Here is an 18,249-nt window from a genome sequence, read left to right as displayed (position 1 = left end):
TCTGATCTTGCAGATGGCTGCCTTCCACTGTGTCCTCACATGGCGGAAGGAGAGAGTTCTGGTCTCTCTTCCTCTTCTTTTAAGGTCAATAATCCCATCATGGGGACCCTACACTCAGACCTCATCTAAACTTAATTATTTCCCAAAGACCCCCACCTCCAGATACCATTACATTGGAGGTTAGGGTTTCAACATATGAATTTTGGGGGAAGGACACATTTAGTCCATAACAATAGGGAACCGGTTAAACAAAATGTGGTAGAATTCTGTTAAAAAGAATGGAGTAGATTCAAACATGTTGACCATATCTGAGATATATATTTATGAGAAAACTTGTAGAACAGTATAAGCAAGATTTCATTTGTGATAAAAACAGGGTTTAACCATGTGTATGCAAAGACAATTTCTTGAAGGCTATGTAAGAAATTCCAGAGTGACTCTCTGTGGAGTAAGGTAGTGAGGAGTATTTTTACTTTTCAGGTTATACCCTCTTCTTTTGTATTTTAAGTTTTTACAATGAGTAACACTTAAAAAGAAAAAAGAAAGGAATGAAAATTCTATCCATTCTTCAAGCTTCAGCTCAGATGCCCACACCTCCTTTAGGAATTATTCCCTGGTATCCCTGGTGAAAGTGATCTTTCTCTAACCTATGGCACTTCTCACGTTCTCTGATTCCTCTGTATTGAGCTTTTTCGGGGAAGGGGACTTGCCTAATTTATTGTTGTAACCTCAAAAACTAGTACATAAAATGTATGTGCAGCAAATGTTTCTTGTCTCCCACAATAAAATACCTTGAACTTAGTGAATAAATGTGTGTAAAAACATGAGTAACTTCGACTCTTCCAATAATTTAACCAGAAAACTGGGGCAGGGTAAGGGGGTTGCTGTGTGTGTGAGTTAAAATGTATATATAGTTTAAGGAAGGTGTATTGGTTGTTATTCCTTAAAGTTGAAATATCGTTATTTGGTTGTTTCTGTTTATCTGTAGTACTTATGTTTTCTATGTATATATATATATATTTTTTTTTAAATTTATTTATTTTTTAAATTTATTTTTGGCTGTGTCAAGTCTTCGTTGCTGCGTGTGGGCTTTCTCTAGTTGCGGTGAGCGGGGGCTACTGTTTGTTGCGGTGCGTGGGCTTCTCATTCCGGTGGCTTTTCTTTGTTGCGGAGCATGGGCCCTAGGCGCGCGGGCTCAGTAGTTGTGGCTTGCGGGCTCCAGAGCGCAGGTTCAGTAGTTGTGGTGTCTGGGCTTAGTTGCTCCGCGGCGTGTGGTATCTTCTTGGACCAGGGCTCGAACCCGTGTCCCCTACATTGGTGGATTCTTAACCACTGCGCCACCAGGGAAGCCCTTCTATATTTTTTAAAGAGAGTTGCTGCTGTTTGCACTGTTATTGTAATCAAGCCTTTAGCAATGACATTAATCATAATAAAATATAATATATATAATATATAATATAACATTAATGATATATTTTATTCACTTCCCATCTGATGGAACATCAATGGCAATATCTGTAAATGCTTCACTTTTCCCGTTATATTTTTCTTTCACTTGTGGAGTGCTTCAGTTTCTAGTTAGCTCTTACTTGTTTGAATATTGCCTTGCAATCTAGGGAATTCCAAAGTTTGTTTATGTTTCTCAGGATCCAAATAAAAACCATACTAATTTATTTTGATCTCTAAAAGCTAATTTTGAATATGACAGCATGTTGTTTTCCTCAATCTTGCCAAAATTTAAATCTGTGGTAAAAACTATACTTGGAAATGAGCTATAAGCAATGTATTGTGATGAACGTATTCTGTATAATGATCTAATTTGATGTTATGGATTATTACCAGATTATGATTAAAGAGAGGTGTTTCAGAGTTTAATATTAGTTTAAAAATGCTTTTGGAGTACCATTTTAGTAATGTGGCCATTTCACTTTTTTTTTTTTTAATTCTAAACCAGTGATTCTAAAATCTTACAAACCATTCATTGAACCCTGTTTAGAAATTGTTTTGTACTTTTCTTGGTAGGAGTAGTGATTGATGGGTATTCATGTTAGACATTTTTGAATGCCTGGCACAATGCTTACACTTATTATTCAAAGGAAAGGTAGGAATAAAATAGTTCCTGGCATCAAATCTAGATTTACACAGAAGACAATTATTATACACTATTTTCTATGGTAAATTAAGGTTCTGAATCTCAAGAGAGGAGAAATTCTTAGAAAATTTCTTTCCTGCTAACAAATGACTCTCCCTTTACCTGTAAATAATATATCAAGCTCTATGCAAAATAAATGTTGACCCATATTACTTCCATAGAATTGAAAAAAAATAGTTTTAGGTACTGCATTTATTAAAAAGAATTTTTTTTAAGTTTTTTTTTTTTTTAATATGGACCATTTTTTTAAAGTCTGTATTGTATTTGTTACAATATTGTTTCTGTTTTACCTTTTGGTTTTTTGGCCCCGAGGCATGTGGGATCTTAGCTCCCTGACCAGGGATCAAACCTGCACCCCCTGCATTGGAAGGCGAAGTCTTAACCACTGGACTGCCAGGGAAGTCCCTGCATTTAAAAAATACATAATCCCTAGAGGCTTCCCTGTGGCGCAGTGGTTACGAGTCTGCCTGCCAATGCAGGGGACACGGGTTTGAGCCCTGGTCCGGGAAGATACCACATGCTGCGGAGCAACTAGGCCCCTGCGCCACAGCTACTGAGCCTGTGCTCTGGAGCCTATGAGCCACAATGACTGAAGCCCGTGAGCCCGGAGCCCGTCCTCCGCAGCGGGAGAGGCCACCGCAGTGAGAGGCCTGTGCAACGCAACGAAGAGTAGCTCCCGCTTGCCGCAACTAAATAAAGCCCACGCACAGCAACAAAGACTTAACACACCCAAAAATAAATAAATTAATTTAAAAAAAATTCTGCAAGCTTTTGGAAAGAAGAATTTCTTGCTTCCATTCAGTAACTGTTCCTTCCTTTTAGGCCTCAGACTCCTTTAATAATTCATTGAAAACTAAATCCACTTCCCTGAAAAATACATACACATATGGAATTTTGCGTGTGTTTATGTTCTTTTCAGCTAGACTTTACCTTGTACTAGTAGCTTAAAAATATTTTTTGAGTGCTCATAACTTGATTTTTAGAGGATGCTCAGGAAGTAAAAGTTAAAAAAGAAAAAAAAAAAAGGATACCTATAGTATCCTGTGTGTGTGCTCTGAACTCCACTGCCAGCCTCCTTTCCTCCCTCCCTGCTACTTTCTTACCCCTGTGTCAATTTAAAAGCTTCCTAAATTTGATTTTTTGCTTGGGGACAGGTTTAAGTGACACTTCTCCAGATGAAGGGTTAATAGAGGACTTGACCATAGAAGACAAAGCTGTGGAGCAACTGGCAGAAGGCTTGCTTTCTCACTACTTGCCAGATCTGCAGAGATCAAAACAAGCTCTCCAGGAACTCACGTGAGCTGAAAAAGACCATAGATGCACGCATTTCTTCTCTGGCATAGTCATAATTTACTGTATAAGTAAAGTATATACTGTATTAGGGATAATATTTTGTAACATTTAATACAGTGGAGTAGTTCTGTATCTTTTGTGTTAGCAAATGGGAGTGGAGTAATCTAAATTACGTAGTATACGTGTAATTTAGATTACACAGTAATCTAAATGTAAAAAGTGAAATGAATGCTCCTAGAGTGTTTGGTCTCTTCTGAGAAGTACCCGTAAATCTTATCTAGACTCTTTGATTAGTTTTGGTGTCTCTCCACTATTTTAGGAAAGAATCGCCTCTTGGGGATGTTGCAAATGGGTATACACCTGTTTCTGAGTAGAGCTGCAAAATTGCCTCCATAGGAGTCACATTTGTTTTCAATTGCTGGTTCACATGAGTTGCCAGAAATCCCTAATTATCTTTTTTGGAGATGACCCATTTCATTCTTAGTTTATAACTCTACTAGCTAAATAAAGGATTGGAGAATAAGCTAAGAGAGGAACAGGATAAGGAAGAATGGAATCCATAAAGTGTAATCAATATGCAAAAATATACACTCTGATTTTATCAGCTGTCACCCAGAAACAGCAGTCTGAGCTTCTTCTTCCTTTTGGGTCAGGACCTCTCTGGATTGCCCAAGCTGGCCTATTATTTCTTTTTTGTGGTGGTCACCTTTAAACTGGCTATGAACCACTGCTGCTCTAAGACTTACTCTTTGAAAACTGATCTCAGAGGCCTTTATTAGGGCAAAAGGAGAGGAATAATCAACAACTATGTCCATTTTTAAAATATTAGTAACTAATGTTATAATCCTTGGGTTTGAAGATGATAAATGAATATAAAAGTGGTACTGTGTTCTACTACATGTGGTACCCTACTGTAGTTAAGGGAGCTGGTAACATTCTTAGTTTTCTGCTAGTTCCAAGTAAGATTTTTTTTATTCCCCGGTGTGTGGTATGTCTTGTATTTTAACACCAGCCAATCCTTGTGGCAGAAAAGTCAAAGATTTTGTGGGTGAGTTTGGATGATATATGATAGACTGGAGGAAGGTAAGAAACTCTGCAAACAAAACATATCTGGTAACACTTTATTTATAGGAAGTTAGGAATCAAGGTTTAATTGGAAAGTTTAATTGATGAGGACATTGGCTAAAATTTAGTGTTTCAATAACCCCATTTATCTTCCTAGGCGTCTAGACAGTGATGATGATGATGATGATGATGATGATGATGATGATAGTAAAATCAACTACTGTTTATAACAGTTGAATGTGATGAATAAGCAGTTATTAAACTTCTTGAGTGTTAAGGAAAGATAAACAAACTTCAGAGAAAGAACAAAGAGAAATATATGGGTCTAGTTAAGAGCTTTCTACACTGTCTCATTGATCAATGTATCTGTTCTTTCACCAATATCCTGCTGTCTTGATTTCTGTAGTTTCTGTAAGTCTTGAAATTTGGTAATGTACGTCTTCCACCTTTGTTCTTCTTCAGTATGTCTTGGTTATTATAGGTCTTTGCCTTTCCATGTGAATTTTAGAATCAGTTTGTTGATATCTACAAAATAACTTTCTGAGATTTAAATTGAGATTGTATTGAACCTATAGATCAAGTTGGGAAGAATTGATATCTTAGCACTATTGAGTTTTTTATTCCATGTACTTGGAATATCTCTTCATTACTTAGATCTCTCTTATTTCTTTCATTAGAGTTTAATAGTTTTTGCATGTAGATCCTATACATATTTTGTTAGGTCTATACCAGATTATTTCATCTGACAGGGGTTATTGTAAATGGTATTTTAAAAAATTCTAATTGTTCATTGCTGGTATATAGGAAAGCAACTGACTTTTGTATATTAACCTTGTATCCTGAAACTTTGCTATATTCACATATTCGTTCCTGGGTTTTTGTTGTTGTTGATTCTTTGGGATTTTCCACATAGGCAATCATGTTATCTGTGAACAAAGACAGTTTTATTTCTTCCTTTCTAATCTGTATACCTTTTATTTCCTTTTCTTGTCTTATTGCATTAGCTAGGACTTCCAGTAAAATGTTGAATAGGAGTAGTAAGAGCGGACATCCTTTCCTTGCTCCAGATCTTTGGGAGGAAAGCATCTAGTTTCTTACCACAAGTGCAATATTAGCTGTACGGTTTTTTAAAAGATATTCTTTATCAAGTTGGGGAAGTTCCTCTCTCCTCCTAGTTTGATGAGAGTGTTTTTAATCATGAATGGTGTTGGACTTCATCAAATGCTTTTTCTTCATCTGCTGATAAGACCATATATGATTTTTCTTCTTTAACCAGTTGATGTTGTGGGTTACATTGATTGATTTTCAAATGTTGAACCAGCTTTGCATACTTGGAATAAATCCCACTTGGTTGTGGTGTATAATTCTTTTTATACATTGTTGGATTTGATTTGTTGATATTTTGTGGAGGAGTTTTGCATCTATGTTCTTGAAAGATAATGATCTATAGTTTTCCTTTCTTGTAATGTCTTTTTTTAAAAAAATAAACTTATTTATTTATTTATTTTTGGCTGTGTTGGGTCTTCGTTGATGCTCACGGGCTTTCTCTCCTTGCAGTGAGCAGGGGCTGCTCTTTGTTGTGATGTGTGGGCTTCTCCTTGCGGTGGCTTTTCTTTGTTGCGGAGCATGGGTTCTAGGCACGCAGGCTTCAGTAGTTGTGGCTCGTGGGCTCTAGAGCACAGGCTCAGTAGTTGTGGTGCACGGGCCCAGTTGCTCTGTGGTATGTGGGATCTTCCCGGACCAGGGCTCAAACCCGTGTCCCATGCATTGGCAGGTGGATTCTTAACCACTGTGCCACCAGGGAAGTCCCTCTTATAATGTCTTTATCTGGTTTTGATTTTAGGATAATGCTGGCCTCATAGAATGAGTTAGGAAGTGCTCCCTTTACTTCTGTTTTCTGAAAGAGATTGTGGAGAATTGGTATAATTTCTTCCTTAAATGTTTGGTAGAAATTGCCATGAAGCCATCTGTTCCTGGTACTTTGATTTCTGGAAGGTTACTACTTATAGATATAGGCCTACTTAGATTATGTTTCTCCTTGTGTGAGTTTTGGTAGTTTGTGTCTTTCAAGGAGTTAGTCATTTCCATCTAAGTTATCAAATTGGTGAGCATAGAGCTACCTGTAGTATTCCTTTATTATCCTTTTAATGTCCATGAGATAAGTAGTGATGACCCCTCTTCCATAAATTATGTTAGTAATTTGTATCTCCTCTCTCTTTTTCTTTGTTAGTCTAGCTAGAAGTTTATCAATTTTATCAATATTTTGGACGAACCGACTTTTGGTTTTGTTTATTTTTTATTGTTTTCCAGTTGTAACAGCCTGTTTTTGCTGTCCTGCTTGTCTTGGATCATTGGCTTGCTGGGTTCTCCTCTCATCCATTCTGGTTTCACCTTCTGTGGTCTCCAGTCAGAGCTGAAGGGACACTTATGACCTGTAGGATATTCCATACTCAGTGCTGGATGGTGGAGATGTTTTAACTGCCCTTCAGTCTCTTCATTGCTATTTCTTTTTTTCATTGTTGTTCTCTGTTTAGCATACTTCTGCAAGCACATCATATCATATTTTTCTTTGTCTATAGTGTTCTTTAAAATATTTAATTAAGTGACCCCCCACAGTGTCACTTATTCCTGTGATCCTAGCATTGGTTGATCTGGAGAAGAATATCAGAGAAGTTGGCTTCTCTTCCTCAATAGCAAGTTTTGAATCAGATTTTATTGAAGAGTCTTAGAAATTACTTGGTCTGACGTTCTTACTTTGTAAATGAAGAAATTTAGGTCCAGAGAAACTAAATTTCCAAGATCACACCAACTGATTATTATCCCTTGATACTGTTTTTTTTCCAACTCTAATCTAAAAAGTCACTGCTCCTCTTCCTTTATGGTAATGTTACAATTTTAATATATATAAAACATCAAGTTTCTTGGGCAAGATAGTATAAAAAAAACTTTTTTGGGGCTAATACAGAGAGTTGTTAGAAATAAGTAATAAAATAATTTAAAATGGTTTGATGTTATTCAAATCTGAAATTGAGGCAAGAATAAAAGACGTATTTAATTATCAGAATATTGGAATATTATTTTGGCTTTGGAATATTATTTTGAAAAAGATTATGATAAACTAAATAAGCCTTGGAGAGTCAATAAATTTCCAACTTAATTTCTACTTTTAACATTAACCAAGATGAATGTGATTGCTTTTAATGAACCATCACTTAAAGTATGTAAAGTTTATTTTGGCTGTGTGCTTTTGTTTCAGACAGAACCAAGTTGTATTATTAGACACACTGGAACAAGAGATTTCAAAATTTAAAGAATGTCATTCTATGTTGGATATTAATGCTTTGGTAAGTATGATTTAGTTGACATAGCTTAATGACATCTTGTTTTAGAAATAGCTAGGTTTATCCTCCCAACTTTGTACTTATGTATGTTTGAGATACTTACGTATGTTTTCCTCTAATTTTTAAAGTTTAAAATTTGTTGTTTAACAGGAAACCTTGATTTACTTTATTAGACCTTCTATTGTCTTGAATTGTTAGCTTTCAAATGTTGAACTTGTGATAGGAAATTGAGCTTATATATGAAAGTCTGGAATAGATCTGCTCATAATTAAAGACTAGTAAAAGAGAAGTAAAAGTAAGGAACTTTGGAGGTACTATTTTTCCCCTTAAGGAAAGCACATCTCTCTTTATCAAGTACATGGTTTTTAAAGTTAGCATTTATTTAATTGTATGGCATTTTCATAATGCCATAACAAATTAACGCTGAAACAGACTGTTTCAGGGTCCTTTACGTCCCCTTTATATCTTTCAATGTAAGTGACAGTAGTTGAATTTCATCAGAAACTTTATAGCTTTTTGATGAGAGGAACTAATACTCTTTATTTTAGGAAATGGAGAATTAACAGAAATAAGGAACTTGTGGCTACCTTTCTCTTTACCCGGAACATTAGAAATAGCTTCGTTTGCATGATTTTGTGGACTTTCATATATACGTCAAAGAATGGACTTTTCATTGGGAAAATGTGGCTTATTAATGTTTTCCTTTTATAGCAATCAAAAACCAAGTCCACCTTCTCTAGTATTAGGCAGAGGCCTGTGGTAGTAAATACAAAGTCTTCTACTCAGTAGTTCTTGATTTGTGAAGGAGGTGGTCTTTGTCTTCTCCATTGAGTTCATGTTGCAGCAGAACTACATATTTGTTGAATGAATGAACCAAGCATATGTAATACTGTCGCTTCCATCTGAAAGGGCAGAAACTAAGTCTTGCTCTTTTTCCTTCTCTCAGCCCATGAGTGGTGTTTTTTTGTTTGTTTGTTTGTTTTTTTAATTTTATTTTTTTATTTTTGGCTGCGTTAGGTCTTTGTTCCTGTGCGTGGGCTTTCTCTAGTTGCGGCAAGCTGGGGCTACTTTTCATCGCAGTGCACAGGCTTCTCATTGTGGTGGCTCCTCTTGTTGCGGAGCACGGGCTCTAGGCACGCGGGCTTCACTAGTTGCAGCACTCAGGCTCAGTAGTTGTGGCTTGCGGGCTCTAGAGCACAAGCTCAGTAGTTGTGGCGCATGGGCTTAGTTGCTCCACGGCATGTGGGATCTTCCCGGACCAGGGCTCGAACCTGTGTCCCCTGCATTGTCAGGCAGATTCTTAACCACTGCGCCACCAGGGAAGTCCCCCAAGAGTGGTTTTGATTGTTATTCAGGAACTGAAAAATAGAAGCCCAGAGAGAGAGAAAGAGGGTCTGTAAGCTCTAGAGCTCATCAGACTCTGACTTTACTTGTAGCTACATTAAGGCTGCTAATCTCTGTACTGACACCTCTTTCCTTTTTTTTACCTGATCTTCTCTTTCTGTTACCTTCCTTCCTGAGAATGAGGTGTTTTTTTTTCCTTCTCGTCCATCTCTGGCTCAGATGGAAAGTCTATAACTTATCACTCCTTGAGAAGAAAAGTGTCCTTACAGAGATTGTTCTCCTTGGTCTGACTTCAGAAGCCCAAAGAATATGATCAGACTTGTCCACAGCCTTCTCAGGGCTCTCTGGCCACAGCTTGGTTTTTCCTGATGGGCAGACACTTCACTTAAACTCTCCTGTGTACCCTGGCTCAGTCTCTCCCTTGTAAAGGCAGTAGAGAGTGTTTTACTTTTCTTAAATGAAACTGATAGCATTGTTGGATAGTCTTACTAAAATTTTAGAATTATATTGCATGGTTTTTATTTTTTTGAATTTTTGAGTTTTATTTTATTTATTTTTTTATACAGCAGGTTCTTATTAGTTATCTGTTTTATACGTATCAGTGTATATATGTCAATCCCAATCTCCCAATTATATTGCATGTTTTTAAGGCAAAATGTTATCTTACAGAATATAAATGTCTATTTTATGTTTAGTAACTTTTAATCAATCTGAACTGAATCAAGTATTCTCAAAAGCCTACTAGTGGTTTAAATTAAATTTGAATCTTGGAATTAAAATATGGAGATAATTAGATCTTCAAAAATTTTGACAAATTAGGCAGAATGAACTGTAATTTAGGTATTGATTTATTTATCCATTTTGATATTTCAGTCTGTTTTAAATTGACTTTTAAATTTACGTTTCCATCTTAAGTTCACTGAAGCTAAACACTATCATGCCAAGTTGGTGAATATAAGAAAAGAGATGCTGATGCTTCATGAAAAGACATCAAAGTTAAAAGTGAGTCGAAAATTCTTTCACAGTCTTTATAGAAGTAGAGGTTTAATTGTCTGTTTTTCTTCAGTATTCATTTTCTGACTTCTTATATATTCATATACAATAGGATACTTAATTCATGGTACATTGTTTTCTTTTAAAACACATTCTTATTAACCCCACTCCGGGCTTTTCTACTAATAGCTGGGCTGGTGGGCTCACATTCTCTGAATATGTCACTGTATTTCTCATTTAATAAGAGTTTTGAGTAACAGATTTTTTTTATCAAGGAGACCTTAAATTACCCAGAACATTTAAAAATTGTGAATCACTATATTGTACACCTGTAACTTATACTGTACAGCAACTATACTTCAATAAAAAAAAGTTACCCTGAAGAAATTTAAAAGTTAAACATGAAATTTATTATTATGTATTGATTACCTTAAATCAAAGCACTATTACTTAAAATTTTTTAAAATTTTTTATTTTTAATTTAATATAAAGGTTACTTTCCAGTTACAGTTATTACAAAATATTGGCTATATTCCCCATGTTGTACAATACATCCTTGAGCCTGTCTTACACCCAGTAGTTTGAACCTCCCACTCCCCCACCCCTATATTGCACTCCCCCATAAACCACTAGTTTGTTCTCTAAAAACACTACTACTTTTAAATTAGGCCATAACCTATAAGCCTTTTGCTCTCTTGGTTTTTAAATTTTTTTGACTTAGAAAAGAGCACTTAAACTGCAGCAGAAGAGGCAAAAAGAAGAGCTGGAAAGGGAGCAGCAACGAGAGAAGGAATTTGAAAGAGAAAAGCAGTTAACTGCCAAACCAGCTAAAAGGACGTGAGAAGTTGGATGTTTGTGTCCTTCCTTCCCCTGTTCATGTTCTGGATTTGAGATGACCCAGTGTAGACTGAAGTTAAGGTAGTGCCTTATACCATTGTGTTATGTTTTGAAATCCTTTTCCCATGAGTGCTGTCTCTCTATCTTCATTTCAGCCATTCAAGAAGCTATTTTTCCTAAGTAGAAGACATAATATCACTTGGTTTGGATATTTTATATGTAATTTTTCAACTTTGTTTTGCTTTTTAAAATTCATTATTTTGGCGTTAAGTCATTTATAAACTGGAAAATGGTTTGTTTTAATAGTCTAGACTATAAGTGGTTAAAAATTAGTATGAATTGTTTAGCTTCTTAATAAGTGTGGATTTAAAAGTTTCAGTTTCTTATTTTATGAAATGAATTGCCTTTCTGGCAATACAGCGCTGGGTTTTGGCAGTTGCCTTTTCATTGTTTGGTTAAGAAGAATTGCCAGCTGTTTAATCACATGCCACTGGAAAAGAGGTGGTATAAGCCTTTGTGAAGAACATGATAGAAAAGTGTGTACACAGGAAATAGTAGCATCTTAGACATAGCATAGGTGAGCAAGATGCCATGTAGATTCCACTAACCATATACTATATCTGCTTCCTAGCTTTGTTGTTGCTGTTTTTTCCTTATTCTGCTTCTGGGTTCAAAGTAGATTATATCTATTCCTAAAGTTTGGCGGGGGTGGTGTAGCTTTCACACACTCAAATGTGTTTAAATATTTATAATTCTTAGTAACAGTCATCACACACTGTGAGGTACAGTTGTCAAGCTGATAAGATAATGGACCCAACTTTCCAAGTGGAAGTCTCACTGCTAGTTCTAGCTATCCTCTGATTTGCTGTGTGGTCTTACATGTGGTTACTTTTTCTGTGCTTTTAAAAAAAATTCTTAAAGTAGAATGATACATACCAACTACCCATTATAGCTTCTTCACAAAAGAGGCAGCATGATACCTTTAGTGTTTTCTAGATCCCCCCTCCCCCAATATTACATGTAGAAATTTATTATGTGAGGGAAATATTATGAAGTTTCATTGTTTTAAATTGAGAGTGTATTATTCACTGTTTTAGTAGTATTTAATATCCATGATGTCCAATCTCTATTACATAAGAGACTGTACAGATTAGATTACAGATTATGATTAGAATGTGTATCATTTATAATCTACGTTACATTTGGTAAGCTGGAATCACTCACTACCTCTGATCACATATCAGGCTAACCAATGATGGAGAAGGCATTAGATTTACGTCGAGTGCTAAGAACTGGTCTGTTTAAAGGTTTAAAAAATTTGTTTGAAAACCTTTCCCTTCTTTAGTGAATGAATTATGATCTCACAATTCACTTGGTTTTGACCTTATGTTTGAGTATAAATATATTTTATTTTTAAAGGCTATGTGTTGCCCTCAAACACTGGCTAAAACTCCTAGGGCAGGATCGTTAGCACTGGCAGGACAGTGTCACCTAAACTGCTGAATGTGCTCGTTTATAACCTGACAGAGTCTGTGCATTGTTTCTTAGAGTGATTTGTGGTGGCCAGCCGCAATGATTGTTTAAAATGCTAGTTCCTGGACACCACTCTCAATCTACTGAAGCAAATCTGTTTGTTTTTCTCTTTTTTTCCTTTTCAAAAAGTTTCCTCAAGTGATTCTGATGTACCTTATAAGTTGAGAACCGCTGGTCTAGTGATCTAGGTCAGAGGTTTCCACACTGGGCTGCATATTAGCACCTGGAAACTTTAAAAAAATATACTCTTGAAGATTTTTACTCATTAGTTCTTAGGTAGGGCCCATGCACATTTTAAAGAGCCCCCCCAGATAAGTCCAATGCAAGGAACCACTGGTCTAGACTGTCTAGTGATTTATATTTATAAGGAGTGAAATAGTTTGAAAGCTACCCAGTAACTCTTGGGATTAATCTTATGAAATAAATTCTTAAACTGCTGCTTTTGATACAAAGTCAGATTTAAGACTGAAATAAATAGCAGGCCGGAAATAGGTATAGAATTCTGGTTAATTGAACTTTTGTGACCTGTACTTAAATAAATCATGTTTATTGAATGAATGGCAAGGCACATGTACTTTTAGAAATGTATCATTTACATTTTGAAGATTTTTTAAAATGTCAAGAATATATATTAGGATCCACTATTTTTAGGTCAATTGTAAATCAGAAGTACTGTTACTTTGGCAATTAAAATCTAAAACTTTAGCTGTATTTCAGTAGCGTACAAGCATATCTTACTGACTAAAACTGAACAGAACCCTTATAATTAGTCTTGCTGTCTTTTTGTACAAAATTATGAATTGGTACTTGAGCTGAAAAAAATTGCCTGTGGTGTTTTGGTTGAAAAAAATTGCCTTTGTTTTGAAACTATATCATATATGTACTGAACTAAAGTGATGGGAGTTAATTTTCTATTTACTTTGTAGGAGGTATCATGTAAATATGCAGACGTTGAATGTAGTATGGGTTGTGTCCGCAGTGAATTTTTGGGTGGATACAGTTTATAAATATGCCAATTATATACCCTCATATACTTGTCTGATTTTGAGCTTGTAAAATGAGGACGCCTTTTTACACATTTAATAAAGAAAAGAAAGGTCTATGAATTATCCAGTATCATTTATCAAGCACTGGTGTGCACACAGCACGGTATACTTCCCTTTATGTACTTTATTTCAGACATTCCTTTCCTTTGCTTTCCTCTCCTGTCATCTTCCTCTTAATGTCCTCTGTAGGTTGTGTCACAGAATGACTGGTCGGCTCATGAAATGCTTTTCGGAAAGGTGATAGAAAGTGTTATGAAAAGATTCTGCCTGAAATAACCCAACTTCATAAAGTTCTTCACTATTTGAGAATAAGAATATAGCTACTACTTTTGTTTCTTTAATTTATTTTTATTTTATTTATTTTATTTTTGGCTGTGTTAGGTCTTTGTTACTACGCACGGGCTTTTCTCTAGTTGTGGCGAGCAGGGGCTACTCTTTGTTGCGGTGCTTGGGCTTCTCATTGCGGTGGCTTCTCTTGTTGTGGAGCACGGGCTCTAGGCACGTGGGCTTCAGTAGTTGTGACTCCCGGGCTCTAGAGCGCAGGCTCAGTAGCTGTGGTGCATGGGCCCAGATGCCCTGCAGCATGTGGGATCTTCCCGGACCAGGGCTTGAACCCGTGTCCCCTGCATAGGCAGGCGTATTCTTAACCACTGCGCCACCAGGGAAGTCCCTAAAGCAATGATTCTTAATCATTAAACCTTCAGACCTCACTGTGCACATATTTTTAAAAGTTACTTAGTTTCTAGGCTTTCCTTTTGGATCAAGATAGTTCCTATTTTACATATTTGTTCAGATATTATGCTTGTACAGATGAATCAGATATTTAAGATTTGTTCTATTGATAGCTTATTCACACTGTTTTAGCTCTGCTTGCATGTATGAGGCCAGGTGCCATCTAGTCTTCAGGTTAACATTTGGGTGAAAATAGGTTTATTTTCAAAGCAATTAAGAGAGTAAAGGGGAGTAGTCAAGGGTGATGGTTCTAATGACTAGTTTAAAAAGCACTTAAAGCAGAAATTCCAAAGAAATACAATGTGAAGGAAGGGCAGTCAAAGAGAAGATCGGTGAGACTTGGGGTGGATTGGGGATGGTAATAGAGAAAAAGAAAAGGAAAGGCCACGTCCGAGGTAGAAGGGAAAGGTGATGTGTCTTTTGTGTACCTTGAATAAAGGAGGCTTATAGGCTTGTGAAGAATAATAAATTAATAATATCCGCCTGTTTTAAGATGAGGTCGCCCCCTACTGTCACTTCATCGTAAACTGAAGAAAAGGTTGTAGCCTGCTGTTGGTTCTGGTTTAGATGATGTATATTCCTAAAGTGCTTCAGGAGGCCTGCAGTGCTCAAATTTGGATAAGCGTGTATGGGTGCTGCTCACTCCTATTCCAGGTTTGACTTTTATTAGGACTTTGGAAAAGAGAGTCAAAAAGTATATTGAACACTTAGTACAAGAGAATAAATACTAAGAAATAAACACATGTATATAGAACTGAAGTTTCCTGGCCTCTGCTTTGATCATAAACCTATAAATTTTAAAGAATATGAACCTTCATAATATAGTGGTTAGGATTGTGGACCTGAAGTCGGACTGCTGTGGTTTATATTCCTGCTTGATTTAGGGCCTTGGACTTGCTTAAACCCTGTGTACCTTTCAGTTTCCTAAACTGTAAAGTTGGGATAAGTGTTTCTGGCTTCATAAGGTTATGAGGTTTTGTGATATCCATATAAAAGCCCGTAAAAAAATAGGAAGAGCTCAAGAAATGTTGGGTGTTATATCATGGTATCTTGAAGTCACATATTCACATGTGGGGATGGTGCTCATTTTGCCCCTTTGTGCATGCTTGTTTTTGTTCACAGGATTTCCACTAGGATCCTTGGTTCTTTAATGTCTTCCTGTTAGACACCTATTCGTTCTTTGCAACTCAAAATGTCTCTTCTTTATGGTTTTTCAAACCACTTCCCAAAAGAATTTTTTTCTTGTGTTCTATAGTACTTAATATATTTGCCTTAGCATTTACAGTATTGTTATGTGTTCACATGTCTCTCAAGATCAAGGATATTTCTTAGTCATTTCTGTTCCATGGTGCAGTAGTGCCTGGCCTATAGTTATTAATCAGGGTTCTCCAGAGAAACAGAATGAATCTCTGTGTGTGTGTGTGTGTCTGTGTGTGTAAAGAGAGAGAGAGAGAGAGGTAGAGGTAGAGATAGAGATATTTATTTTAAGGAAATGGCTTATATGATCGTGGGAGCTGGCAATTGCAAAATCTGCAGGGCAGGCGAGCAGGCTGGGGACGCAGGGAAGAGTTGATGTTGCAGCTTGAGTTCAAAGGCGGTATGGAGGCAGAATTCGCTCTTTCTCAGGGGGAATTTTCTTAGTTTTTTTCTCTTAAGACTTTCAACTCATTGGTTGAGGTCCACTCACGTTATGGAGGGTAATCTTAAAGTCTGCTGATTTAAATGTTAGTCTCATCCAAAAAATGCCTTCACAGCAACATCTAGACTGATATTTGCCTGATATTTGCCCAAATATCTAGGTACCATGGTCTAGCCAAGTTGTCACATAAAATTAGCCATCATGATTGAGACTGAATTGAATCTAGTAAGAGAAATAAACAGATATTAAAAATAGCTATAATAAAAACCTGGATTACATAAATGCCAAATAGGGACTATTACAATAAAAAGATTAAGTTCCTGAAATTGAAACATGTCTTGGGAGTCTGTAATCCTTGGATAATCTGAGCCACTGCTTCCATCCCTGATTACATACTCAATTAGACTAAAAAGAAAGAAAAAAAAAATGATAGCAAGTCCCAAGATCTTGGGAATAAAATGAGCTCAGAGATAATATGTGTACGGGACTGTAGAAAAATAGATGCTACATCAGTTGTAGCTTTATACCTTCTCTATTAACTAGGGGCTGTTCAGTTTTCTTAAAAATGGCTTCTAGGAAGAGGTGGGCAGTTTTAGATCAGGCTCAACAGATGAGCACATCTTAAAATTAAAACCTGATGGGGCTTCCCTGGTGGCGCAGTGGTTGAGAATCCGCCTGCCAATGCAGGGGACACGGGTTCGAGCCCTGGTCTGGGAAGATCCCACATGCCACAGAGCGGCTGGGCCAGTGAGCCACAATTACTGAGCCTGCGCGTCTGGAGCCTGTGCTCCGCAACAAGAGAGGCCGCGATAGTGAGAGGCCCGTGCACCGCGATGAAGAGCGGTCCCCGCACCGCGATGAAGAGTGGCCCCCACTTGCCGCAACTAGAGAAAGCCCTCGCACGAACCGAAGACCCAACACAGCCAAAAATAAATAAATAAGTAAATAAAGTAGCTATAAAAAAAAAAATTTAAAAAAAAAAAAAATTAAAACCTGATGAAGCACAGAAGGGACAATGCTGCCATCTTGTGGTACTCTGCTCCCCTAGTCTACAAATTCTGTATTGTCTCAACTAGATGAAGTTTGGCCTAAGCGTTTTCAACTATAGTGTTTTTGGTAAGTCAGGGTTTTCTGTATGTCTGAACTTTTGCTTAAACAGTGAGATGTTTGAAAGTGATCTGTGAAACATCAGGTTTAAAACTACTTTTTTCTAACTTTTTGAATCTTTTAGTTTGATGTTAGGCTTGAGGGTCCCCCCCTCCCCCCGCCCTTCTCCAATCATCTATCATCATCCACCATGCTCAGAATACTGTTCTAAGAAAAACATTCCAGGCCAAAGATCTTGCTGTGGGCAAAGGTCTCAGGAGTTCTGTGCTTTTATTCACCTGACTGTCCCCATTGGGCCTTTGCTGATAGGATCTGGGGTGAACACCTGGCCCAAGGGCAGCCAACCCATGGGCTCAGTGGTGGAAAAATTAGCCTAGCAGGAAAAACTCTGCCTAGATGGGGACATAGAGTATCTCACTGGCCTAGTCGGTTACTGTCTTGGGAATACGTATTAGAATACTCAGAGAGAATCAGCCCTTTAGTAATTGAAGGAGAAATGAGAAGACACACAGAAGCAGACAGAACAGCTGAGTGTTATGTGGGGAGGAGTAGGGATCCATGAACTTCTCCTTCTGAAAGGGGACAAGGTCATAGACCCCTCAAAAATATCTGGGGTCCCGAGCTATTTTCCTGTATAAGGCTCTGTGTGACCTGGGTGCTGGGCTTTTCTTAGGTCCCTATGGGATTTAATTACTGGGCTAAGATTCCTGTTTTCCACAGTACCACCCTCCCGTCCCCTACTTCCCTTATTTATGAGATAACCGTAACAATTCTTTATTTATTGCAACGTTAGGCATCTAGCATTGTCATTGTCTTTTAGTTTCCCTAGCATGTTATATCTTTCAAAGTGTTTTAGTGTGCACTATCTAATTTAATAATAAGGATGCTATTTAGGAGATTATGTGTTTCCACGCCTGCTAATCCAGGAGTTCAAGGAAGAAGATAACACTGACCAGCGCACTGACCAGCACCCGGGTAGGAGCACTGCTGCAGCCAGCCACACACGTACTCTCATTGCTTGCTGCGGTTTTTCTCTTGTTTTATCCAGTTTCTTAGAGTGTTCTCATCTCTGGCTGGATTTCTTACCCCACATCTACTTCCAGCTCATTCCCAAGCCTAAAGTTCAGAGCCCTATAGCTCTGTTGAGCATCTGTTATATGCCAGGTG

The 18,249-nt window shown here is 37.2% G+C and overlaps 1 protein-coding gene across 2 annotated transcripts in view; it reads left to right on the top strand.

The window, feature by feature from the left end:
- BLOC1S6 (biogenesis of lysosomal organelles complex 1 subunit 6) overlaps positions 1 to 13,658 on the top strand; it is a 54,492-nt gene extending 40,834 nt beyond the window's left edge. For both annotated transcript variants that reach the window (XM_007169705.2, XM_007169701.2), the window contains 4 exons: positions 3,307 to 3,448; positions 7,767 to 7,854; positions 10,111 to 10,197; positions 10,910 to 13,658. In XM_007169705.2, coding sequence (XP_007169767.1) covers positions 3,307 to 3,448; positions 7,767 to 7,854; positions 10,111 to 10,197; positions 10,910 to 11,029 — 437 coding nt within the window. In that variant the 3' untranslated portion in view covers positions 11,030 to 13,658. The remainder of the gene's footprint in view (positions 1 to 3,306; positions 3,449 to 7,766; positions 7,855 to 10,110; positions 10,198 to 10,909) is intronic.
- The last annotated feature ends 4,591 nt before the right edge of the window (positions 13,659 to 18,249 follow it).

The sequence above is a fragment of the Balaenoptera acutorostrata genome, chromosome 3 (assembly GCF_949987535.1).
Source record: "Balaenoptera acutorostrata chromosome 3, mBalAcu1.1, whole genome shotgun sequence".
NCBI lineage: Eukaryota > Metazoa > Chordata > Mammalia > Artiodactyla > Balaenopteridae > Balaenoptera > Balaenoptera acutorostrata.
The sequence above is the reverse complement of the archived record's forward strand: the minus strand, read 5'-3'. Positions and strand labels throughout refer to the sequence as shown.